The 25,839-nt window shown below is 40.3% G+C and overlaps 2 protein-coding genes across 5 annotated transcripts; one reads left to right on the top strand and one right to left on the bottom strand.

The window, feature by feature from the left end:
- The first annotated feature begins 87 nt into the window (after positions 1 to 87).
- Positions 88 to 4,295, top strand: TEX38 (testis expressed 38). Of its 3 annotated transcripts, XM_053392552.1 has the most exons (3): positions 88 to 444; positions 2,045 to 2,113; positions 3,732 to 4,295. In XM_053392552.1, the coding sequence occupies exons 1-3, from the start codon at positions 438 to 440 to the stop codon at positions 4,217 to 4,219; spliced, it is 564 nt and encodes a 187-aa protein (XP_053248527.1). In that variant the 5' UTR covers positions 88 to 437; the 3' UTR covers positions 4,220 to 4,295. The 3 variants fall into 3 exon arrangements, with proteins under 3 accessions (XP_053248527.1, XP_053248529.1, XP_053248528.1); XM_053392554.1 differs by lacking the exon at positions 2,045 to 2,113 and having other exon boundaries at positions 91 to 444; XM_053392553.1 differs by lacking the exons at positions 88 to 444; positions 2,045 to 2,113 and adding an exon at positions 1,566 to 1,715.
- Positions 4,296 to 6,764: 2,469 nt separating this feature from the next.
- On the bottom strand, positions 6,765 to 24,247 carry EFCAB14 (EF-hand calcium binding domain 14). 2 transcript variants are annotated; one of them, XM_053392537.1, is made up of 11 exons: positions 23,710 to 24,247; positions 21,979 to 22,127; positions 19,165 to 19,310; positions 17,804 to 17,902; positions 17,237 to 17,347; positions 16,474 to 16,575; positions 14,684 to 14,872; positions 13,040 to 13,120; positions 12,310 to 12,418; positions 10,944 to 11,075; positions 6,765 to 9,865 (listed from the first exon to the last, which is right to left on the bottom strand). In XM_053392537.1, exons 1-11 carry the CDS (start codon positions 23,940 to 23,942, stop codon positions 9,690 to 9,692), a joined length of 1,527 nt encoding a protein of 508 aa, XP_053248512.1. In that variant the 5' UTR covers positions 23,943 to 24,247; the 3' UTR covers positions 6,765 to 9,689. The 2 variants fall into 2 exon arrangements, with proteins under 2 accessions (XP_053248512.1, XP_053248513.1); XM_053392538.1 differs by having other exon boundaries at positions 13,055 to 13,120; positions 23,710 to 24,245.
- Positions 24,248 to 25,839: the final 1,592 nt, after the last annotated feature.

Below are 25,839 nucleotides of genomic sequence, written 5' to 3'. Positions count from 1 at the left end.
CACAAGAAGCTGCTTTATTCCAGGGCAGACACTTTGTGCAGCCAGCCAAGCCTTGCCTATCCTCCTCCTTTGAGGTAGATTTAAAATTCAAAACAGTGAAAATCAAATCAATCAAATCAAAAACCTCGCCCATTAAGTAGGGCACACTTTTCTTCAGCTCAGTGGAAAGTGCAGAAGACAGTTGTTTGTGCATTCAGTTGGACTGAAGATGGCAGTTAACTGCACTTTGAAACTGAGCTGAAGGTGGCAGTTGCCCACGCTTTCAACTGAACCAAGGATTCTCTGTCCCAGGGCTACTGTTGCCACTGGGCATCTTCAGGCAGACCCCCAGACCTTGGCCCTCCCCTAAATTCCCACCCACAAAACCGCCTCAATTTCCATTTTGGAGACCCCAATGTGATGCTGGAATTCCCCTTACAGAGGCAGTATATTGCTTTATGACAGGTAACAAAATACAGAGGATTATTACACTATCCACAAGTGGTCATATTGCCTTTGGGGTGGTCTTTAATTTTCTGGAATATTTGTGCATGTGATAAAGTTTCACCATTATTCCTTTTATTCCTTTTGCTAATTTTGGTTTTTGTGCTAATTTTTTCACAATTTTTTTCACAAAGACAGCTATCTACCACACTCTCTTGTTTGAAGTTGCTATGGTGGCAGCATGAAGGTCCTTCCAAAATTTGGTGATGATATGTTCCATGGATTAAGGGTTTGTTAAGGTCCTGGTTTTCTTTCAAATACAAATTCAGTGAAGCCAGCTCGGGGGTTCTGGTGACACGTACAATTTTATTGATGCCATCCATCATCTGTTCCCAAAACCTTGCCACCATAGGGCATGCCTGCTCCCCACTTCCTCCTGCCAGCCCTTTAGGTTTGGCAGAAGTCTCATGCTATTGTAGTACTGCTCTCTTGGAGGTTGCTCAGGGTTCCCATCAACTACCGCTGGCCCAAAATGATGAAGAGGGAAGGAAGAGAAATATTACTGATGATGACATTAACAGATTTATAAACAGTTTTACAGCCAGAATCTATTGATGTGGCGTATTTGAAGATGAAAAAACAATAGAAAACTAAAGATATAGGTTCCAAAAATAGTAAGAAAAAACAATTACAATTGTATTACAATTACAAAGGATAACAATGACGATTATTTAACCAAGGATCTAAACTAGGATGATTATCTAACCAAGTCCTACTCAAACCCACTAGGGCCCATCTATTTCAATTGAAATACTTCTGAGTAGGACTAATATGGGGTACAGCCCTGACTGCTAGTACCAATAATAAACAAAATCCAGAATCTAATCCTAGGGGCACGTCCTTATGAGTAAGCAGGTAGAAGAGGAGGAAGAAAGCCAGGCTGGAGCAGACTGTGGCCGAGAGCCTGCAAAGGGAAGCCCAGGATGGGAAGGAAGGCCTTCTCCACCTGAGGAGGAGGTCATCCTCCTTTTCTCCTGCTTGTCTGCCTGGCTGTCCTGTGTTTTGAGGCCCCCGCAGAATGGTATCCTAGCTGCCATTGTCTCATGATAAGGCTTTGGAGTGTTCAGCTCTTTGCAGTTCTATTCCAACGACACCAATCACTTCATCCATATACTCTCTTAGTTCGTTTTTCCTTCCTTCCATAGAATTGGAAAAACAAATAGCCTAACATTGTGAAGACAGTTTTTACACATTCCCGAGTGTTTGTGGATCAATAATGATTATCTCCAGTGGTAAGTCTAGTTTCTAACGCATTAAGCAAGCTTAACTTTTTCTTCTGCAGGTGGTACAAGCAGCAGTTGTGTGCATGGCATTGCTCTAGGGCATGTTCATGGGCAGACTGGTTGGCTACAGCTGTATCTGGCGCATTAGGGTGTGTGTGTGTGTGTGTGTGTGTGTGTGTGTGTGTGTATGAGGAAGAGAACGATGATGCCAGTTTCTACTCCAGAATCACAAAGCAGAGTTATGTCATTCTGGCACCTGCTTGCCAATGCTTGTTGAACTCTGTGGAAACTCTCCCCTTTAAATAGTAACTGTTAAAACTTTTGGAATTATGGTGTAGCACTTAGAGGCAGGGACAGAGAAGCAGACCCATTTCATCCTCCATGCAGAATCCACAAGACTGAATTTGGTAGGTGAGATATAGCAAACATAGTGCGTTCTAGGTGCTGTAGACTCTCATCACCCCTGACCATGGGCCCTGCTGGCTGGGGATGATGGGAGCTGTAGTCCAAAACATTTGGAGGGCCATAAATTGGCAAGCATCTTAAAAAGTAGAGACAACACCTTGCCAACAAAGGTCCGTATAGTAAAAGCTATGGTTTTCCCAGTAGTAATGTATGGAAGTGAGTGCTGGACCGTAAAGAAGGCTGATCGCCGAAGAATTGATGCTTTTGAATTATGGTGCTGGAGGAGACTCTTGAGAGTCCCATGGACTGCAAGAAGATCAAACCTATCCATTCTTAAGGAAATCAGCCCTGAGTGCTCACTGGAAGGACAGATCCTGAAGCTGAGGCTCCAATACTTTAGTCACCTCATGAGAAGAGAAGACTCCCTGGAAAAGACCCTGATGTTGGGAAAGATGGAGGGCACAAGGAGAAGGGGACAACAGAGGACGAGATGATTGGATAGTGTTCTCGAGGCTACCGGCATGAGTTTAACTAAACTAAAGGAGGCAGTGGAAGACAGAAGTGCCTGGCGTGCTCTGGTCCATGGGATCACGAAGAGTCAGACACGACTAAATGACTAAACAACAACAACAACAACAAAATTGGCAAGGCCTGTGGTGGCTACACAACATCACATTTCCTTAGCAGGTGGCAGGATGACCTTGCTACCATTTGGTCCCCATTTTCTTAACTGAGATATATATGATCCATACATATCCAGTACAACCTCCAAATATCCCCCCCCCCCATGCTCACAACAGAGCAGGGAGAAAGGATGGAGGAATGCAGCTTTGTTGTTAATCACAATTTGACCTCACAGATTATCCAATAAGGATAATGTGAAATGTCTTGGGAAACTATTGGACATTAATTCTACTATAAACTTGATAACATAGTATTCTGCTATCTTATAATGGAAGTAGATAAAAAAGGAGGAACTCATAACTTCTTTTAATGTGTTTATCAGTTTCCACAGTTGAAGGCTTAACCAAGTAGTCATGATTGACATATTTGTTTCTTCAGCCGTTGTAGCAGCATCTGAAGAAGTTCAATAGTCATTCTAATCCTCTTTATCCCTTTTTGGATCACAACCCATGGTTGCATAGCTTTGATTGTCATAACTCAGAATCAGCTCTATAAAAATTAGGGGAAAATTACGCAGAATTTCCAAAAGCTCTCTGCAAACACCACCTTCACTTTTCTCCAAAACCACACAAACTTGAAAAAGTTAGATCCCCAAAAGCCTAAATTCCATGTCAGAGGCCAAAAGTTGGTGCACCGTAGTGAAACCAACTATGGACTGCTATGCCCCTATTTTGATGGAAGTGTATTAAAAAACAGCCCATACTGAGTGGGGTTGTGAGCTAGCTGTTTAAACACTAACATGCACACAAATACACACGTTTCCCAAGGTAAAATGTGGACAAACCTTTCAATCAAAACAGAATTTTGGAATCATTTTTGTAATATTACATACTAGAAGTGTGTTTGTTGTTGTTTTTTTAAGTATATGCCTTTGCCATGTGTTTTAGTCTTACAAGACTAGATTATAGTACACATTACTCTTCTGACTATCTGCAGGTCTGCTGCCCATCTACTTTGGAAGTCTAGGATTTTGTTACATGCTGGTATTCATTTGTATGCTATTTCTTCAATGGAGGAAAGGAATCCAGCAGAAGCGACGTGCAAAAGCCTGGGTGAAACAGCTGAAAACGGAATCGTATTTCCAGCGCGCATTGGCTCACAAGGAAGCTGAACCTGGAAATAAAGCAGAAGCCTGCAGTCCCGAGTCTGATAGCATCCGAAAACCACAAGACAGCTTCTCGGCCAGTGAGATCACCATAGATAGCAGTGGCGATTCCATCCCATCAGCTCAAGAGCCGTACAAGCCAGTGTTTCAGGAAATACCATGCACCTGCGTGCTCTCTCACATGCCGCCACTGCTTGAGCATTCAGCTTCTTACCCTTGCTCGAGTATCCGAACCAAAAGCATGCCATTCAACTCACCTCTGAAATCTGCCACGTTGACAAAGGAGGCATACAATCTCTGTAGCAGCATCTCAGCCTAGCAGTAAGATGAACCAGCAAGTCTTCATGATTTTAATTGTACCCCAAATAAAGACCAGATGCAGAACAATTTCAAAACCGACTGTGTTGGTTTGTCATTCTGATTTCTATTGTATGTGAAAGGCTGCAGCTCAGTGGGACAGAACATGCTTAGGATATAGAAAAGTTCCAGGTTCAATCCCTGGCATTCAGGTAAGAACCCCAGGAGTATGCTGCTCGGGTCCAATCCCAAAATGGTATGAAGTCTCTGGGTTGTAGTCAAACTAGTGCTACAACCATGTTCCACCAGCAGGAGGATTTCTGCTTGTGCAACCTAACTCTCTTCCTCTCCCTCTCTCCTTTCCCTGTATGCCCCCTAAAACTTATCCCCATGGTTCCCCCAACTCTCCAGAGCAGATAGGGGGTAGGTACAGGGTACACACACACAGGTAAAAGAGCAGAAGTTCCACTACACCAATGTAAATCCTTGCACTAATGGAACAAGTGAATTGGGTGAGATGAGTGTCAATGTGGAGAATTATTAGCACAGGAAAAGATTAATCTGTCCAACTGTGTGCATAATGGAATGAAAGCCACACAATTTTTAACATTTCTGAACTGAGCCGGCTGCAAGCTTTGAACAGCAATAAACATCTTGTCAGCTTATGCTGCAAAGCATTTCCTTAATATAAAATTTGATTTTGAAAATAAAATGCCAATTACACCCCAAACAAAGTGCTTTTATTTAAATTTGACATTCACAAATGCATGATAGGTGCAAAATTCTGTAGCTAAAACCAGCTAAATTCATACAAGTTTTTCTACAGTTCTAAAAGATATCCAATTTGCTTATAAGATGTCAGCAATTCAGCCAATATATATGGAAGGCCAGCTTAAAATAAATTATTTACACAACGCTAAACTAAAATATTTAGTGCAGTAGGCTAACACAAATTATAAAGAAAATAAACCAAAGCTAAGCTAAGAATCTTAGCAAATAATTCTGTTCAAAATTCTAAAAAAACCCCACAAAACTGATTGGCTATTCCTATGCGGAAAAGCTTCTCCTAAGACAAGAAACACTGGAGGATATGAACATGGAATAGCTCAACTTTTCCTGGATAGTTTTAGTTCTCTTCACTGTAGCTAAAACACACAAAGGACAAGATCAATACAACCTTTCCAGCACCAAAGAAGCAGCTGTCTTAAATACTTCAGAGAAAAATAAACTGTCTCTTGCTCTTAATGCTGTAGAGTCCTTACTATTAAATCCTCTTTTTATATGACCACTCCAAACCAAATGTTTTAAGTCACACATTTGTTTTATAAATACACATCAGTTTCATTTCTGCCATCACAAGAGATGCTACAAACAAATTTTATTATTGTGTATTAATTCTCAACCAACATATTTTCAATCTTGGCTGAAGGGCAACAGGGATCACTTCAGTTTTCAGAGAATGCCTCATCTTCACTGGAAGCATTCCAAAAGTGTTAAAATAAGAAACTCAGTATTCACCCAAAGGCCTTCAGTACTGCAGCACTAAAGTGGCTATCCCAGTTTCGTTGGCATTCTTGAAGAAGCAGGTAAAAAAGTTAACCATAGCTATAACCATCTATGTGCTTCTTCCCAACACAGAATGCCACATCACAATGCTGAGGATACTACACATTGAACAGAAGCTTGGATTTAAGCTTGTGGCTCAAACCCATTTCCCTCCTTTATTTCCATATGTTGCTGGGAGAAGTTACATTAGTACTACTGCACGGGGCTGTGTGCTCCACAGCCTACAAAATATAGCAAAACACTTGCATTGTAAAACACAAGCAGCAAACCGTTAGCAACCTGAGCTAAAACAGTATTCCCTAGAATACATGATTTAGTTCTGCTTGGTATGTTACTGGTGTTATAGTCTTCACAGCCCCCTGGATGTTCCTGTTAACATACGCAACTATTGTTCTAACCACAGTACTTGGTTTCTTCTTCAGAGAGAAGAAATTAGACCCAGTTCATGTTATCAGAGATGGGTGGAGACCTACTTTTTATCATCGGTCCCCACATCACACCAGCAAAATGGACCCATGTGAGTTTGCTGAATGATGTGGTTCTCTCCCACATGTGCCACACACACACTCAGGAGCTGGAAAATGCTACTGTGGGAAGGAGCCATATACTGTAATTAAAACAACACACAAGTCTCTGTACAATTCCCTTGCTGCTGAGGCAACATGAACTGGGCTTTGGAAAGCTTTCTGCATGAGAGGCATCCTTTGAAATGAGATGGTTTCCAAACATGTTTCCCTTCATGAAAACTGAGATGGTAGAGTTCCGGAGGACTATCACTTTAGTAGTTGAGCATCCAGCCAGCCATGAATATTCCAAAGTATTTGAATGGGATTCCCTATTATGGTAAATATACACCTCAAAGAAAAATTAAACAATTGTCAGTTATTTGCTTAAGAGTGGGGCTAGAAAAGAGCTTCCTTCCATATTAACCATACAAACTAATCTTCCAAAAATACCTTCAACAATTTGGCATACAATCATATTACATAGGTACAAATAAATACTAGCCAAGTTATTTTTATTGCTTCATTTAATTTGGTCAACAGTTTTATACAGAAAGTAGATTAAAAAAGTGGTTGATACTTGTCTGAGAGAGCACTGGTTTTCAGTAATCTTGAAATATTTTTCTACTTCACTAGGCAAGGTCAACTGGCCCAGGTAGGAAACTGGTAGTAAAAAATTAGAGAACCTATGAGAAAAATTTGGTTTTCAAGGCTTTTCATTATTGTAATGTTTTTGGAGGAATCGTTTCCATCTACTCTAGAGTAAACCAACATTATATCAGACCTCCATGTACACTAGTCTTCTGTTAACAGCGACCAGAGTGGCTGGGGCAACTCAGATAGGTGGCATATAGATAAAAGTATTATTATTATTGTCCATGGCATGCATATTCAGATGACTGTAAAGTCTGTACTTTGTTGTGTTACTTTGCTGATCAAATTAAAAGTGAAAAGGTAAAATCCTTTTAAAATATCAAAGAGTTCTTAAGTTTAAGCAAGGGAACTGTAAAAAGGACCAAGCTGCAGTATACATCAACAGACTCTTCACATTTGCACACACTTTTTAAAACAGCACATGTGGAGTCCCCAATCCAGATATGGACTGCGGTGCTGAATCAATGGGTTAATCTTTACTCTCTGTGTGGTGATCCCAATGGAAATCCCTCCCACAAGCTATTTGCCCTATGAGACAATTTCAGAAGGCAGGATTTTCATCACAACAATGATACTGGGAGCGGGGAGGGTTAACCCTCTTCTACTCATGCAACAGGGACGCAGGTGGCGCTGTGGTCTAAACCACAGAGCCTTGGGCTTGCTGATCAGATGGTTGGCGGTTCGAATCCCCGCGACGGGGAGAGCTCCCATTGCAGTCCCAGCTCCTGCCAACCTAGCAGTTCAAAAGCATGTCAAAGTGCAAGTAGATAAATAGGTACTGCTCCGGCGGGAAGGTAAACGGCATTTCCGTGCGCTGCTCTGGCTCGCCAGAATCGGCTTAGACATGCTGGCCACATGACCTGGAAGCTGTCTGTGGGCAAACGCCGGCTCCCTCGGCCTATAGAGCGAGATGAGCGCGCAACCCCAGAGTCGTCCGCGACTGGACCTAACGGTCAGGGATACCTTTACCTTTACTCATGCCACAAGGGACGCGGGTGGCGCTGTGGTCTAAACCACTGGACCTCTTGGGCTTGCCGATTGGAAGGTCGGTGGTTTGAATCCCCACTCTGGCACTCATCACGCTCCTTCATACACCAATAGTGATTTAAGTCATGCAAGCCACATAACCCGGAAAGCTGTCTGTAGACAAACGCTGGCTCCCTCAGCCTGAAAGCAAGATGAGCGCCACAACCCCATAGTTGTCTTTGACTGGACTTAATCCATCCAGGGCTCCTTTACTATCCTTTTTTTTTAACCTTTACTCATGCCACATTGCCAACCTGGATCAGGACACCACACTGCTATTTAAAAAAAACAACACTATGTACAAATGCAAAGATACACTCCATGTTTGGCCCCAAATATCCCCAACCTTTTCCTGGCTCACATAAATGAAGAAAGAAGTAAAATGAGAGTTCAGGTAAGTCACAACCTATGCTTATTTTACTAATGCAATTACGGCTTTGCGCAGGTCGGTGGGGAAATACATGGAGAGTGGCAGAATCCCAATCTTTATTTCCCCAACACACACCTGTGCAGAGCTGTGATTGTGGGATTATCCATTAGAGGCTTACAGGGTCCCAGAGCCCTCCTGCGTGGGCAAGCACTTACTAGGGTTTGGAAGGGAGATGGGAGGACTCTAGGACGCTGTCAGAGCCCTTGTACAGCCTTCCCCAAGCCAGGCAAGCAGCCCTCCAACTTGCAGGGGCCCTGGTTCCAGGGGTTCCTGACTAGGAACATAACCCCCATGTAAAACAACCTCTGATTTGCTGAGATTTGTATTAAGGTGAGGAAATTTAATTCAATAAATGTTAGCCAAAATAAGAGGGAAAGTCTACAGAAAGGCTAGTAACTGCACTTCTTCTAAAAGTTTTTAATACTAAACACTCCATATGAAATTGAATGGCAGAGGGAAAGAACTAGTTATTATTCTTATCTCTCATGGTTCAGAGTATAAAATAAACAGGAACTTTATTTCATCTCATCTTTAGGGACAAAAGCCCTTCTGAGAGTCTGGTAGACAGGTATCTTAGTATCTGAAAGTTATCCATGGATTCCCATGCAACTATGGGAAAAGCAGATCCCCAAAGTGTGCTCCTAAGGAGAAACATGTCTTTTCAGCCTCCTCCAACACAACTTACTTTGGGATCCTTATTACTTTTAATAGATTGCCAAGTTGACTCAGATGTAATTGATTCAATTTTAAATATTTACAAGGAAAAGAGCCCCCATCCTGTGAAGATAGATGCTTTTATTTTTTTATTCTAAAGTGCAGCTAATTTAAGGCAAATTTGAAATATAAAATACATGTCTGTCAATATATACACACATATTCTAATTTGAAGACAAGTGCTTCCCTTATAAGGGAAATAAAAACTTTGAGCTAAAATTCTTAGTGCAATTTAAGGTGCAGCCCAGTTATCCAAAACCATGGCAGAATATAATCCTCTAAGCCTCAATCCAGAGAAAATTTAGTTGCACCTATGTGCCCTCTACTTGTCAACAGAGTTTAGGCATTACCAAATAATCTCAGGATTAGAGGTTCAAAATTGAAAATCTGAGGAGTCTGTATCTCTTAAATTAAATCAAAAATTAGCTTTCCATATTTTCCAAAGAACACAAAATTAAAACGGTGTCAACATGTACACTAAGTTAGCTGCAAAGATTAGTATATAATTCAGAAAGTGCCAGATGTAGCTTTTAACTTATCAGTTTTTCTTGTATAGCTACTGTAGTCCTTCAATACTGTTATTTTTATATGTAGAGATACTATAAACCTAAAGCCATCCTTAGTTCCAGTAAGGAATACTTCTCATCTCCATCTGTATCAAATTCTTTAAAGCTCTGGGAATCATACACTGCAGATCCAACCAGTTTTTGCAGGTCTTCAAAGGATAGCTTGCCATCAGAGTCTTGGCTGATGGTCCTGAATAAATCCTGAAGGTCTGCAAGAAGGAACAAATAATTTTAAAGAACAGACAGTAGCTAAGAAGTATTAACACTTTCCTCCAGCAGCAGTAGCTTTTTCCACGAGACACACAAAATACACACTATATGGTCTGTAATATACATTCCGGTAGATAAAGAGCCGGTTTTTTAAGCCAAGAACTACTAACACTGGGTCTCCACAATCCTCCTTCCCTTGCATGCCAACGTTGCTGCTTCTATTGCCATTTGTTTAAACCAGTTTCTCATTACTAATCAGGATATGAAACCAGGTTGTTAGTCAAAATTCACCCAGTTTCCCAGTTCAGAGCTAACAGGAAACTGTGGCTTAAACATAGCACAGCAGAATATTTTCTCAGCATGTAAGGTAAGGAGGGGGAGTGATAACAGGGGGTAAGTGAGGCATGACTCATTCTCAGATTGCTAGATGTGAATCAGCCCAAAAGAGAATCATTCTCTGTGGACATTTAAACAAAAGCAACATTGATTTGCTAAAATATTGGACCTCTCTCAACAGTTTGAACCAGAAACCTCAGATTTGCTTGAGAACATTACAAAGTTAATTGTACTTCTGCCAAATAAATCCTGGTCAGTGTTTCAGTTCACCCTGTATATCTTTTATACATCTTCACCACTGTTTTCTCTATTTTTGAACACTTACGGCTGAACAGCATGCAACTTGCAACTGCACAAATCTTTAAAAAATATTCAAACAGACAAGAATCTACCTCCCTTAAATTCCCCAACTTTGCAGGCTTTTAAGCAGGCATAAATGTTTACCACTGCATTTTCCATAATCTTAAGGATTCAGACTGGCTGCAATTGTGATGCTATTCTTGAGCTACCCACTATGACCCCAAGGTCTTGTTCCTGGCCACCTACTGACATTTCAGACTCTGTAAGTGCATAAAATTATCTTTTTACCCAGGCATGCATCGCTTTACACTTGCTTGCACTGAATTGATTTGCTATTTTACTGCACACTCACTCAGCTTGGAGAGGTCCTTTGGGATTGTTTATGCTACATTTGGAAAAATGTTCTCTATGGTTCATTCATCTCCAACCACATGCGGTTACCTTCTATGTTGGATATTCCAGGTAATGACAAGTCTCTTGGGTGTCTATTCCCCTCAGAACTGCTGCCAACTGATCTTGAAGAAAGTCTTGGAAGCTTTGTAGGCTTTGATGTAGTGCTCTGGAGCTTTCCTCCTGTCAAGAAATTTTACAGTAGTTTTTGCTAATTATCTGGCAAGAGTAGGTGGAAGGCAATTATGCTTCAAAAACGGGGCTACATGAAGATGGTATCAAACATAATATGGCACTTTCAACACAGTAACATACCAGAGATGTCATTAGTGGAAAAATCAGTGCAGGTGGCAGCAACCTTTTTGGGCTAGCGGGCATCTATGAAATTTTGAAAAAGTGCCATCGGTGCCAGTCACAAAAGGATTTCCACATCCAAAAGAACAGACAAAGCAACAGGGCAAAGTGGTGCAATCATGCCCCCCCCCCCAGCCTATGGGGAAAGGCATCTACATCAGCTACCACTGCACTCTCTCATAAAGAAGCTCATTGCACCTCCCCCCTTGTTACAACTGGAGTGGGGTGTCCAATTCTGGCATCCAATGTAACATGGGTATCTTTAAAGGGAGCATGTTCAGTGTAGGAGAGATTGAGCCAGTGCAAACAGGAACTGAGCCAGAAGAGCAAACAGACACTCACGTATTGCAGATTTCAGAGAGTATATTTACTGGTACTGGTGTCACACTGGTAACCCCAGACTTTAACATTTTATAGAAAGTATCTTCTAATGAGGCAGAGGGCTTTCCCCTTTGAACATGGAAAAGTAATGGCCCAGTCTTTTCCAACTTGCTTATTCTTGTGCATTTTGAATGGAAAAGCACATTTCAAATGTATAACCTACCCTTACTGATGTGGCACATGTGTTTCTATGCTAGAGTATTAACTCAATAAGGCAAAGAAAAATATTTTGACTGATCATTTACTGGGGACTTTGACATGATAGCTACCTTGCCTTTTCATTACAGCACAGTAGAAGTGATATACATGTATAAACGCTTACTTGAACGATCAAAGCAGTTCATATGCTGAAAGTGATGGAACTGATAAATTTGGAACTGAATTGTACATGCCTCAATTGTTTCTGTTAATAATGTGGTTCTGCTAATAGTTTTCCCTTCCAAAGTAAGCACTTATATTTTTACACTTCTTGTTATTTGTCTTTCCATAAAGGATAAGCTATGAGAGGCTTCGATCAGAAGCTCATAACTAGAGGCCAGCCATCAAACATATTTCCACTCCTTTCAGCACCCGGTTTGCTCATTTGTACAAGGAACTGTAGTGCAAATGACTCATGATTAAATTAGCTAAAGCAGCAGTATAGTAATTTAGTGCAGGATGTGAAACTATATGCAACATTCACCTTTTTTCAATGCTTCAGATCGATCACTTTCTGGTTTGCTTGACAGAGCGTTGATCAGCTGCAGCTTCTCTCTTAACATAGATACCTGAGAATCCCCGTTTTCTATATTCTGTACAATACCAACAGAAATATTTCCATGAAAAAACACTGCCAATTTCAGACTAAGTTGTAATAAACTGAAAGATTCCACAGTTCAGAAGTCTAAGTACTTGATCTATAAGCATCATATCACCCATATGTTCTGTAGAACCCCTGTGGCCTATTATGGTGGCCATAGGATTAGATAACATAATCTTCCTTAAGATGCTACAATACACTTTTTCCATAGACCAATAAGACAAAATAAAATAATAATTTCACTTGCCCACTAACCTGACAAAACAAGAACATATTCAATAGGACTAGTTTAGTATAGCATTTTCTGTACGAGTGAGTACCTTATTTGTGAAAAATAAGATCTTAGAGTGTCTCTCTGGTGTGCAACATGTAGCTTGCTTTTAAGAGCAAGCCAGAGAGATCTCCAGCATATATAGTTTTATACATTGCAGAGAATAGATTTCTTATATATTGCTACAAATTTAAAGCTGTACCATTTTGCATATTTCCTTAGTTGGAATTTGTTAAAACACCTTCCTATCTTTATGGGTAAATTAGGGAAAGCAGGAAAAAAATGTGTAGTAATATGATATGGCTTGCTTTTAAACACTACTTCTGGTTTCCCTAGAATTACCTCCATGCCCTGTACCTTTTCAGTAGTAGTTTCATTCCTTGGTTCATTTTCTACTTTCACCGAGGTAGTTAAGTCGCTCACCTGCAAAAACCAAAACCAAAAGAAAGGCTTATGTTTGTGTCTTCTTCTAAAATATAGCTTACCCTTAAGCGATACAAGAAATGAACACCCTAGGACTAGCCAGTAATCACAAATATATTAAAATGTAGCTGTGTGAGAAAGCATCAAGACCTATTATTTGAACAACTATACTGGAGAGAAAAGTTAATATACAAGGCTCACCAGGACATGCTGAGATCAATGGAAGCTCAGACAGTCCTAGTCTGCAACTAGCACAACCCAGTGGCTATTTAAGCAAAAAGAGAAAGAGAAGTTCACTGGAGGTTGAAATAGCATATCAATAAGGCTGCCACTCAGCATGACTGTATAATAACTGTACAACAGGAACACACACACACAGCAGTGCTGCCAGAAAGGTGAAGTTGGGGATCCAATATACTGAACAACTAAAATCTAATGAGAGTTACACATTTTAGTGCCAATGTCCAATACAACCTGATCAATACAGCTTCTCCTAGTCTTCCTTCTACATTTGCCATCTTAGGTGGCAATTATATTATACAGTTTTCAGTCCTACATATGGCCAAGATTTCCAACTTCATTATTTGAGATTTCTAATCCCCTAAAAACATTAAAGTATACATTCAACTATTACACTTGCTCTAGATGTTTGCCATTTCACCATAGTACTTCCACTCCTGTGTTTAAATTTTTTAAAAAGAAGAGAATCACAGAAAAATATCATTTTGTCTAGTGCCCAGCCAAGTTGCCATTCTGATAGCCAGTTCCACCAGCTCCTTTTCTTTTCATCCCAATATGTCCCAAAATCTTGCAGAACATGGAAAGAAAAATGTTTTCGGTGAGAAAAAATGAAGTAGGCATGTAGAATCTGGCTTTGTCAACATTTCAGGCTACTTATTAACGTACAAGATTTTTCTAGGTGCAGAGTCTCAATGCATAGTCAGATGAGAGTAACTACACAAAATGCTGCAACAAATATTCATTGATTCAGGTAGGATCTTACTTGCAATGCAAGCACTACTACTGCATCCATACAAACTTGCCATCCAAGTCCAATCCAATGCATGTCGACTCAGAAACAACTCCCTCTGACATAAATGGGGCTTACTTCCCAAGAAGTGTGTAGGACTGCAGTTTTAACTTTGTAATAAAACTGAAGCATAGTTCTCATAGGCATTAAGAGTATAGTGGATTTTACTGTTCAAATTATCAGTCAACAAAAGCTGTACAAGCAAATTAGAAATTCAAGGTGACCAAGATCCACAGTAACACAGAAAGCATCACTGAATATCCAACTGACAGCTCATATTGTTGCAGAAATTAATTAATTCAGTGCAAAGCTTGTGATAGAAGGAATCCAGATAACTAGAGAATGGCCTCTTTCACTATAGTTAGCATTTATAACTCCACACACCAAGCATGAATTGCAATTTCTTTTTGGAAAGTGTGGCTTTCCCAGTATCAGTTCAACCACTATGCAACACAACAAATCCATATAGACAGAAAACATAACTGTTTTGCAAAAATTCGTTTCTCAAACACCCACAATAGCTAGGCACTTACCATGCCAAGGGTCAGGTTTTCTCTTTTTTCCAGTTTATTCACTGTCATATGATTTTCTAATGAAGCAACTCTCCAACTTAGATTGCCAACTGTGGAGTCCATATTGAAAAGTTTTAAATCATTCTGTTTCTGGTACAACATTAGGGTAGAGTTTACCTCTTCTATAGAGGTATGTAGGTACTGGTTATCCTGTTCAACACAGAAAAAAATGTTCTTACACTATTATAGAAACAGCAATAACTAAGAGTAAGCAGTTTATACTTATGCAATTGTTGTCATTCATCTGCAGCTTGACTCTATGGTGGCATAAATAAATCCCTAAATTCAGCAAAGAGTATTCCCAAGAGTCATTGGATTGCAGCTCAAATAGGGTTTAGAGCCACTTGACAAATCCTTAAATGAAGGAGGTCTGTTAGTTCTTTGAAAGTTGAAGGCTTTGTTTCAGCAACTACCCTCTGTGAAAACAGGTGTGCTAAATCTCACAGGCCTTATGTTCAGTTCTTTTAGTGCAAGCTACCTTCAAAGAGTACAAAGCCTAACAGATCAAACAAAATAATTTGCCAACATGTTGTTTTAATACCACTGTGTTATTTAATATATTTTACTGATACCTTTATTTTATAATAAATACACTTTGCCAGTGTTTTGCAAGGCAGTTTGACAAGTGGGCATAGCAATTTACTACTCACTAATTAAGTACTTAACTAGGGCAAATGACTAACCACAAAGCTAGGAGATCTATTTCAAGAACTGCCATGTTGTTGGCTGTTTTAATATTGATGGTTTCTTTCAAAGAAATTGTATGTTTTTCCTTTTTAACAAGCAAAGAAAGACATATTGCTCAATTTTCAGAATTCACAGTTGGACAATAAATTAATTAAAATGAATTAAATTGACTCAAAATAGTGTGTGAGAAAGCTTCTTAGTTCTCCGGAACTCCACATTGTGCTGGATGTTATGCAATACAAGGGATTGAGGGAAGAGACTATTACACAAATCACAACCTAAAATTAATATCCAGCTTCTTATTATGAAGAGTGTCATAGTCTCTTTTATTTCTGCTCTCTGCCTAGGAAACTGAATTTCACTAATGGTTAGACACAGACCTGGGCGTAAGATTCCTGCTTTGCAGGGGGTTGGACTAGATCAGTGATGGCCAAACTTGGCCCTCCAGCTATTTCGGGACTACAACTCCCATCATCCCTAGCTAACGGACCAGTGGTCATGGATGATGGGAACTGTAGTCCCAAAACAGCTGGAGGGCCAAGTTTGGCCATCACTGGACTAGATGATCCTTATGGTTCCTTCCAACTCAATAATTCTATGATTCTATGAAGTTCTATTCAGTATAGATCCTGTGAAATTAATGACCACGACACCAATTTCAATCAGTCTACTCCAGGGGTCAGCAACCTTCTTCAGCCGTGGGCCGGTCCACCGTCCCTCAGAGAATGTGGTGGGCCGGACTATATTTTGGAGAGAAAAAATTGAACCAATTCCTATGCCCCATAAATAACCCAGAGATGAATTTTAAATAAAAGCACACATTCTACTCATGTAAAAACACGCTGATTCCCGGACCACCCACGGGCCAGACTGAGAAGCCCACGGGCCTTAGGCTGCCTACCCCTGGTCTACTCCGAGTATAACTAATCTTAAATATCAACCCATGTTTCCTTAAAATAGAGGCTGACAGTTTCTTCTTTGTCCCAGAATCCTAGTTTAAAATAGTTTTACAGAAATCTTGAAATACTGATTCGCAAAGCATCTAAAGCAGCAACAAGCTGTACCTGTTTACAACTGTCTGTCAGATTCTTCTCACTTATTTGGGGGGTTGGAGAGGAGGAAAATGAAGGCAGCTGCTTTCCTCTAACATCTTCTGCGAGTTCACTCTAATAAAAGTAGTAAAAATGAATTTTTGAAACCAGTTATTTAAACTTTGAACATGGGAACCAAGCTTTCACAAACACAAAACTAGGAAGACAGAGGGTAGCGGACTGTGATATACACAAATATACTGGTGCTCCATGTAAATGTATTTAAGAGATTCAAAATAAATAAACAAGTGCAATATGACAAGTATTGTATGGATGGAAAGCAGTTAGGAAACATGGGAGATATGTGATGCTCCCTCAGCATGTGATTACTCAAAAGGTTCTTGTTATAATTAAAGTCACATTTACTTGCTTTGCTTGATATAAGAAATAGTACAAGGAGCATATGAAGAGGGTGGATCAGGAAAGTCCATTGAGGCTAGACACCCAATCCCCTATTAATTGGGCATTAATCGTTAACTTATTTACATCCTCAAAGATGACCAATATTTACAAATTTGTTTATAGTATCTAGGAATCTGAAAGACTTAAGCTTCCCGTCCCTGTTAAACTTTAACATGGAGTTCTGCAACAATAAACTGGAGAATACAGATTTTCATCCAAAACATTGATTGCCTTTAAAAAGACATTTTTTTACTGTCAAATGACATAGCCAAAATGAAGTTCATATGGGAATTATCACAGAATGAACTACTATCAGATTAATACAAGTCCTTACCATCTCATTTTGGAGTGTCTCTATAGTTTTCTTATGTTCTTCAATTGCTGCCTGCATACTCTCAACATCATGATGAACACTAGTTACAGTGCTACCTATAGTAGCAACACTCTGGGGAAAAAACCCAATCATAATCTTGTAGTATCAGTGGTATATTAAAAAGTGTGAGACTCAAATGCATTAATTCCAGAAGAGTAGCTAATAAATAATAATAACCACCACACTTCACATAAGATCCCAAGGCAGGTTACAATTAGAAACTTGTAATATAATACAACAATGCAAACACGAACATGCAACCCCAACCCAAAATACCAAGCAATACAATACAAACAACCCATATAACCTTACAAAAAACCACATGGGAGAGTCATACTGAACAAACTGCGCACATCCTGACATTATGCAATGTGACCCAGTGCAGCAGTATCATTTCCCACCTACATACTTCCTACAAGTGATTAACACCATTGTACACTGATAGCAGTGGTTCAAAAAACTCTGATTCAAAATACTTTTGTAGCTTGCAGAATTTGATAAACACAATATACTTGGTGTAGTACATACTTTCTGAAGCTCTTCTACTGTGACAGGAAGATTAATCAAATCAGAAGCAGATTTAATGTTCGTTTTGAGGTGATTTACAGCTGACATCAACAAAGAAATCTAAAACGAGAGGAAGATGTTATTTCATTCTCTCTCAGAGTAGAGGTTACAGATAAATCATTTAAACATAAATGGCACAGCACCTAATACTGGGAAGCCTCCTGAGTCTGTACTACATACAACTAGGCACAACCATGGTAACACTTTGCCCAGAATCTACTGGTGGATTCGTCAGTATCAGCCTACTGATTAAGGAGGTTGCTAGCTCACTGCTAACTTCTAAGCACCATTAACTCTTCTATCATAAGAGAAGTGGGGTATAAGGAAACATTTTCCAACTACTGAAATACACTAAACAGGCAAAAATTCAAAAAGCACACACTTCCTTCCAGCTTTTAGAGTCACTGAACATTCTTTTAAAAAAATAGGAACAATCCAATTGTGCAGAGACTTTCTATGTTTACTCCTTCCATGAGAACGCTTCTAAGTTTCCTTTTGAATATGATTTGTTGAAACAAGCTAATTTCATAACCAATGATTTGCAGTTGCCTTGTTTCAAGCAAGCAACAAATATTAACAAGCAAATGAATTGGAAGTAAAATTTCTTATTTCCTTTTAGCAGCAGCACAAAAGGAAGAGGGAGAGGGCAGCATGCTTGTTACTGTCACAATAAACCATGGTTTATTGCATTGTCAGAACTCAAGCTAAGCCAATGGCCACAACTGCACATAAGACTTAAACTATATTTAGAAATCCATACTGTGCGCAAGCCACATGCTGGAGCATGCAGCTTATGCCCTGCTGCTTTACACAAGCACATGAATAAACCACAAAGTCAACAGCTTTGAGTAACATCTGAACATGAAATCATGTTTTTTTCTCCTAACAAATGACCACTTTAGCCACTCCTAAATCATAGTTTGTTGGTGGCTTAGTTACTATGGTTTGTCAGGGAGAAAGCAAACCATGGCCCCAACTTCGGTAATTATTGTAACCTACCTATATTATGGCTTGTTTACCTGCTTGCACAAAGAAGAAGTGAAGCAGGAGCCCTTGGGTTGCATGAACCAGCACACAACTAATGTACTGTGTGGCTTACGGAACCATACTTTATAGCTTAGCATTATGTACTATCACAGACAGTAAAAAGAATGGATTAATAACTTTCACCTGTTTAAAAAATGTCAACATACACGTTGACCCAGAATGTTGCTCTTCAATAGCAATCATACCAATAATAGGAAATGGCTCAACTAAGATGTTATAAGACATATTTTAAATGGTTTAGATTATAACTTTACTTGAATGGTCACTTACTTTACCTGTTTGCTTATTTCAGTGATGTTTACCCATATTTTGCTTAATCCCGCATCTCCATTCTCAATCTTTTCCAGTTCCTTTTGTTTATTAAGCAGATCTTCAGTCAATCTAGGAATTTCTTGGAATGAGGTTTTTTGATTAGACTCCACTAAAACACAAAGTCAGAAGCAATAGTTATCCATCAACACGAAGATCTGGGAACACAAGCATTAATTCTTTAATAGGTATGCCTTCATTGCTTTGTAATTTGGGACTGAATTCTAAACATATTAGAATTGATTTTAGCCAAGCTTCCACACTGTGCATTTAGGAACAAAGAGTAAGCTAAACAAAGTTGTAGATTAACAGACATATGTGAAAGACATCATAAAATGTATTGCAGGAACCACCTTCCTGTAATCTGTGTCTGCTCTCAAGAGAGAGAAGTTGAATTAAATAGGCAGTTTATTATTGTCAAGGAAATGAGTTACATACACTAATGACTAAATAACCATTGGAATTATTTTGATGAACAGACAATATGATGCTAAGGTACTATTAGTAATCTTTATTGAATTCCATTTTTACTCAATCATTGTTATGTCCTTACGACTTCAACTGTGTCATATGCTTCAGCAGCATAACAAGAAAAAAGCAATACCGAAGCTGCTTGTACATTTGTTTATTATTAATTGCATTCATACCCCACCTTTCCTCCAAGGAGCTCAAGGTGGCATATATAGTCCTTCCCCAATTTTTATCCTCACAACAACCCTGTGTGGTAGGTTATGCTGAGAGACTGACTGGCCCAAGATCACCCAGTGATCTTCATGGCCAAGCAGAGATTCAAACTCTTTTGTCTCCCAGGTTCTACTCCAACACACTAACCACTATACCATACTGGCTGTTGGAAGAGCACAACGCTGAATTTCACCCACTAAGTATAATGGGACTCCCACTACCACTTTATGAAGTGCATATACAATATAACCTCTTTCTTTCAAGTTTCAAATATGCTTCTGGCCATGCTCTCCTTAGTAATTTTCTTTCATAACAGAGTTACGCCATTAAACTTAACAGTCTGTTAATATCTAGAAGCATAGCTTTATTCAAGAATATTTTTATTATATTTTTTCATAAATATGTGTACTATCAGTGTTTCATTAAAAAACATCAAGGCAGCTTACAACTGACAAAATCTAAAACTACCAGTTATCACATTTACTTTTGTTCTTAATTGCCTGCATAAGCCTAGTGACATAAAAAGTGTTCAGCAAAAGTTTAAAGACTAAAGCAGATGTCTGCTGAATCTCAACCAGAACAGCATTTTGCAGGACTGGGTCAATGATGCTGAAAGCTTGCTTTACTGGCTACATAATTTGAACCTCAGTGACTCAAAGGATAACCAGCAATGCTCCTACAGATCATATAACTGATTGAGCTAGGATATAAGGGTTCAGGTAGTCATTAAAGTACCTTGGACTTAAGTTGTCCAGAGCTTTGTAGATTAATACAACAACCTTAGATTGATGGACCTTGGACCTAGCTAGGTAAAATGAAATAAAATTGAATTCTGAATGCCTGTCAAAACTTACAAGATTGGATAGAACTATTTAAAGCTTTTAGAACGAACACCAGAGAGCTCTTTTAAGTACACTGTGTTTTTAATTTTTTTCTTAGTAGAGAATTCAGTTCTTAAAAGCAACAAATACAGCTGAGAAATGCAGTAATTGCTCAGCCTATATGAAAAACTGTCATATTCAACACAGTACATTTTCAAGACAGTTCATTAACAGACATAAAACCAAGTAACCTATTTGAAGAATGAATAGCGCTTTGAAGATTAAGCTCTAAAGCTGATGGGTGACCTGAAAGTGTCATAATAAAAAACAAGATAGTATTTCACCATTGCCGTTAGTGGTTTTCCTCCTGGAAACACGCCAATTAATTGTGAAATCCTCTCCCCTACGGAGTTGGGTCAACAGCAAAAGTGGTTTGTTATATGCCAGTATATAGTCTCACACATCACCTGGACCAAGTATCCAGGTATGTATATAAATTATATCAAAAAGGCAAATTATAGTTGCTGTGATGATCAATACATGTATGTATACCTTCCAAGATTAACAGATCACAAAAGGAGGATCAGAAGTGTGTTTTGGAGTTTATGGTGAAGAAAAGCTTGGTTACAAATGAACTGGTAGTTTGTTTATCTTTCATAGTTATATAGCGTCAACAGCTTTGAAGAAAATCACTTCCTCCTAAACAATTCCCTTCACCTCATGGTATTAGCCTTCCTTGGAATTTCTGTATGACAATTTCTATCTCATACTTCTAGTAAAATTAGCAAGGCACCAAATCAATATGGATCTTTCCTGTTCACAATCACCATCAGATGACACAGAGATGTGAACTTGTCTACCCACTGCCACCCACAAGACAAAGCAGCTGCAATTTTTCAGGATACTTTAGCAACTCCGCCTTTGAAAATATTATTGAGTATTTGAATTTTTTTAACACATTCACCAAGGATCACAGAGATCTAATTACATGATTTGTAAGCATTAAATAGTTCAAATAAGACATATGCCAATAAATATGGCTTCTGCGTTTTAAAAATACACGTATGGCCATGTGTTTTTAATCACCTGTGGCTTATAGAGGATGGCAACAGAGTTATAGTATTTTGTACACAAATGACCATTTGTCAGCATGTTTGCTTCATATTAAAACAGACTATAAATAGAGTGTTTTTGGCAATTACCAGCTATATAAGACTTTGTCCCACATCCCACAAGTTATTATAAAGAAAGGGAATACCAAAGATCAGTACTTACTGGTTCGAAACCGCTCCTTTAATTCATCCAGGTCTTCCTTGAGAGCAACCTGCATCCATACCAAGCCAACACAAGCTACCACACAAGCAGCCAAAATGACAAAAGCACATAATGGGTAGCAAAGCTTGCAGCATCGCAGGTAGTCACCCCTAAATGAATAAATAAATGGTTCAGCTACATTACAATGGCCAAATATCACACAAAATTCGCACTTACATTGTATTCAATATTAATGCAATATATTACTCTCTCACAATTCAATCCAATGCAAAACAGCTAGATAAATTCAAAACTAGTTCATTATTCAAGGGCCTTCACCTAAATCCCTTGACCAGAGGTTTTTATTAATTCTTGACCGTAGGAATTCCATTAATAATTCAGTATCTAGTAATCCAAGTTCTTGCTGATATTTTACCTTTTTTGATACAAATGTTCAAGGAAGAGCACTTCTCATGATGTTCTAGATTAGTATCCTAATCCAACAATGGAAACATTGGCAAAAGGGTACTTGCACATAATAGCACAGGATCAGAATATCTAGCACTCTGTACATTTCCCTGGTCTTAACGTTAATTACAAATTACTACAACCAGCTTTTTTTGGGGGGGGGTTATAATCAAATTTGAAGTACTTTAAGAACTATTTCTGTTTTAATAAGCTTGAAGGAATTTGACCTTTTTTTCACAATGACCCACAAAGCAGAATTTAGGGATAAGTCTTATTAGAACTGGTGCAGGAAACCTTTGGCCTTCCAGATGTTGCTGAACTACAACTACTGTCATGCTTGCTGGGGCTGACAGGAGTTGTAGTTCAACCACATTTAAAAGGGCCAAAGGTTCCCCACATCTGTATTGAGGATTCCTTCTTCCAGAACTCAAACAGAATCTTGTTTTACAACAAACTGCGCTGAAGACTTAATACATCAGATTGCCATTGACCAGTAGAAAGTACACCAAAGACCACAGGAAAGGCATTAACCAGAGGTATAGATCAATCAAGATCAAATGTATTAGAGCATGGTTATGAGCACCCAAAGCTATATTCAGGAGATTTATATTTGGCATGCTCTGGTCCGTGGGGTCATAACGACTAAACAACAACAAGCTTAGCAGAACAGTCCCTGGGCTCCTTCAGGAAGAAGCATGGGATATAAATTGAAGAAATGAAATAAACAAAATGACAATAACCAAGCAAAAAGAATGCCACTAATTGTCCCACCCACACACCTGGGCTTAGTGCAAGAGCAACAAGTTATACCAGAAACACACCCAGCTATTCATGTCGCAGACAGCTTCCCTCTCAGAGCAAAAACTCACTGTTTGTGTTAACAATCTGCTCCAGATCCTCAGTAGCCTTAACTCACTTTCAACCCCAGCACACCCAAATGTTACCCACCCAGTCACCAACTTTCCAACTCAGCTGCAATCATGTCAACCTTACACTCCCAACGCCCCAACCCCTTTCCTCCCAGCATACTCCCAATGGAGCTAGTCACCTATCAACTCTTCCATATGCACCTCAACCCCCTCCCTTCATCCCTACCCACCCAACCCACTCTGGAGCCCCAAATCCCGCACGGGGCAGCCCCGCGCCCAATAATACATCGTATCTAAAATTATATTTCACACTCCTCTGGTTCTTCCCGAGCCATGCCTGCCTCTCCACGGACCGAAGTCCCTCGCCCCCTCCTCCCCAAGCGCAGCCCCTCCCTGCTTCTCTTGCGGGCCTCACTTGGCAAAGCGGGAGCGGGCGCCTGGGAGCCCGAAGCCGTCCCCGAACTCCGGGCCGGAAGAGCTGCTGCTGCTGCTCTCGGCGGACTCGGTGCGGAGGAGCCGGTGGCCCGAGGCGGAGCCTTTCCTCGAGTGTCTCTTCTTGCGCCCGCCGCCGCCGCCGCTCCCGCTTCCCCGGTCCCCATTCCCGCCGCCCAATCCGATGAGCGCGTTGAGCTCCTTGCGCTTCTTCATCCTTTTCTGCTGGGCCGGGGCAGGAGCCGGGGAAGCCGGGCAGCAGCGCAACCCGGGAGGGGCTCCCAACTCCGGACCACGGCTCGCCAGCTTCAGCGTCTCGGAGGTTTCCCCGACCGCCCTGGAGCAGCCTCAGCGGGGCTGGCGCGGCGCCCTCAGACGCCGGCGGTGCCGTTGCTGCTCTTTCTTATCGGCTGCTCCTCCCGCCACAACCGCCCGACCCATAGCAGCTGAGCGGGCGCAGCTTCCTCCTCGCCCTCAGCGCCTGCCGGCCAACACGAGGCGCTGCCATTGGCTGGAAAAGGTTGAGGAAGCTGGCTGGACGGCTTTGCTCTGGCGCCTACCAGCATCGGCCGCTCCTATTGGACAAAAGGGCAACTCCTCTTCGCCTGTCACGCCTCTCTCAACCGTAGATGTATTCGGGGATTCTCATTGGCTGCTGAGCCAGTTAATGCCAGCCCACAGCGAGAATGTACGGAAATTATTAAAGGGCAAGTGCTGTATATAGCTTTGGGGTATTAGGTCAGTTTTAAGTACAGTAATGACCGAAACGTACTGAGCAGCTTCCGGTCGGAAAGTGAGACGGCCATTGACCAAGATGCACTTGGGGCTCAGACTCGGTCTCCTGGAATCTCAATGGAGCAGATGCTTCTCATAGTCTTTTGTTAACATGTTCTGTTCTGTTTATGGTTTAACTTTAAGCAACCATCTGAGACAGTTGTGAATAAATCTGAGCTAACAATAATAGCACTGTTCCTCTAATATATATCCATCGGAAAATGGTCACTGATGGTAATTTCACCAAGATGATCTAGTAAACATAGTTTGGAAGGGTTAGAAAATAAAAAAGTGGGCATCATGCGCAAGTTAGCATAAGTCTGCAGAAACAATTTTCAAAAACCACCAGCAACGCTGTTATGAAGAACAGCACCTACATCCATAAAGGGCATGTCAAATTATAAATGTTTCAATAATAGCCAGTGTAATGTAATATAACATTGTTATAAGAGACTATAGAGCTGAGGCTGTGGAGCCCAAAATAAACTAGGTCACGTAAAATATATACCCACATCTCCAGGAGACTGTCCTCTACAAGATGGCATTGAACTGAGTCCAATACTTCGTTGGACACAAGATGCTGCAAATAGTAATCAAAACATATAGTGATTAAGCAGCCTGGGGTGTGCACCCTAAAATAATCTTTGGGGCACTACAAATCTTTGGCCCACACCTCCATAAAAGAATCCCTTGCATCTGGTCCAATGCTTTGTTTGAGGGTAGAACATTATCAAGCATGATGCCCTTGTGCTAATAACCAGAATATGGAGACCAGAATCAGAAACTGCTGGTAAGCAACTGAAAATAATTCTTGGGCTATCACAAATTATTTACCCCCACATCAGTGTGGTGGGGTGGCATCACTCATCTGATCTCCTGGCTGTTGAGTCACTGCTGCTTATCTGAGGAGGAGAGGATGAAGCAGCAGGGAGGTCAATGCAAACACACCAGCAAGACCACCAGATTCGCAGCCACCTCTCCCTTTCCTGCCTAGTAAACAGTGGCAACTCACCTGTCAGATGTTTAGGTGAGTGCCACCACCTCACCATGCTGTCAGCTGCTACCATACGTTTTGAAGATTGTCTTCTGCAAGTTGACAGTAAACTGTGGGGTCCAGCATTTTGTTTGGGAATCTATGCCAGTAATAGCCAAAATATGTAAGAGGAAAAGAAAACTAAACCAGTTCCTTATTTGTGTTTCCCTCTTTGGCTGTCAATGGCCAAGCATTGACGATGATGCAACTCAATGCCATCTCATTGATGATTCTATCCTGGAGGTGCAGGTGTATCATTGGGGTATCATTTGCATCTACATCACCTGCTCATCATTCTTCTCCCAT

This window comes from Podarcis raffonei, chromosome 6 (assembly GCF_027172205.1).
Source record: "Podarcis raffonei isolate rPodRaf1 chromosome 6, rPodRaf1.pri, whole genome shotgun sequence".
Taxonomy (NCBI): domain Eukaryota; kingdom Metazoa; phylum Chordata; class Lepidosauria; order Squamata; family Lacertidae; genus Podarcis; species Podarcis raffonei.
Note: the sequence above shows the minus strand (reverse complement) of the source record. Positions and strands in the feature narration are given on the sequence as shown.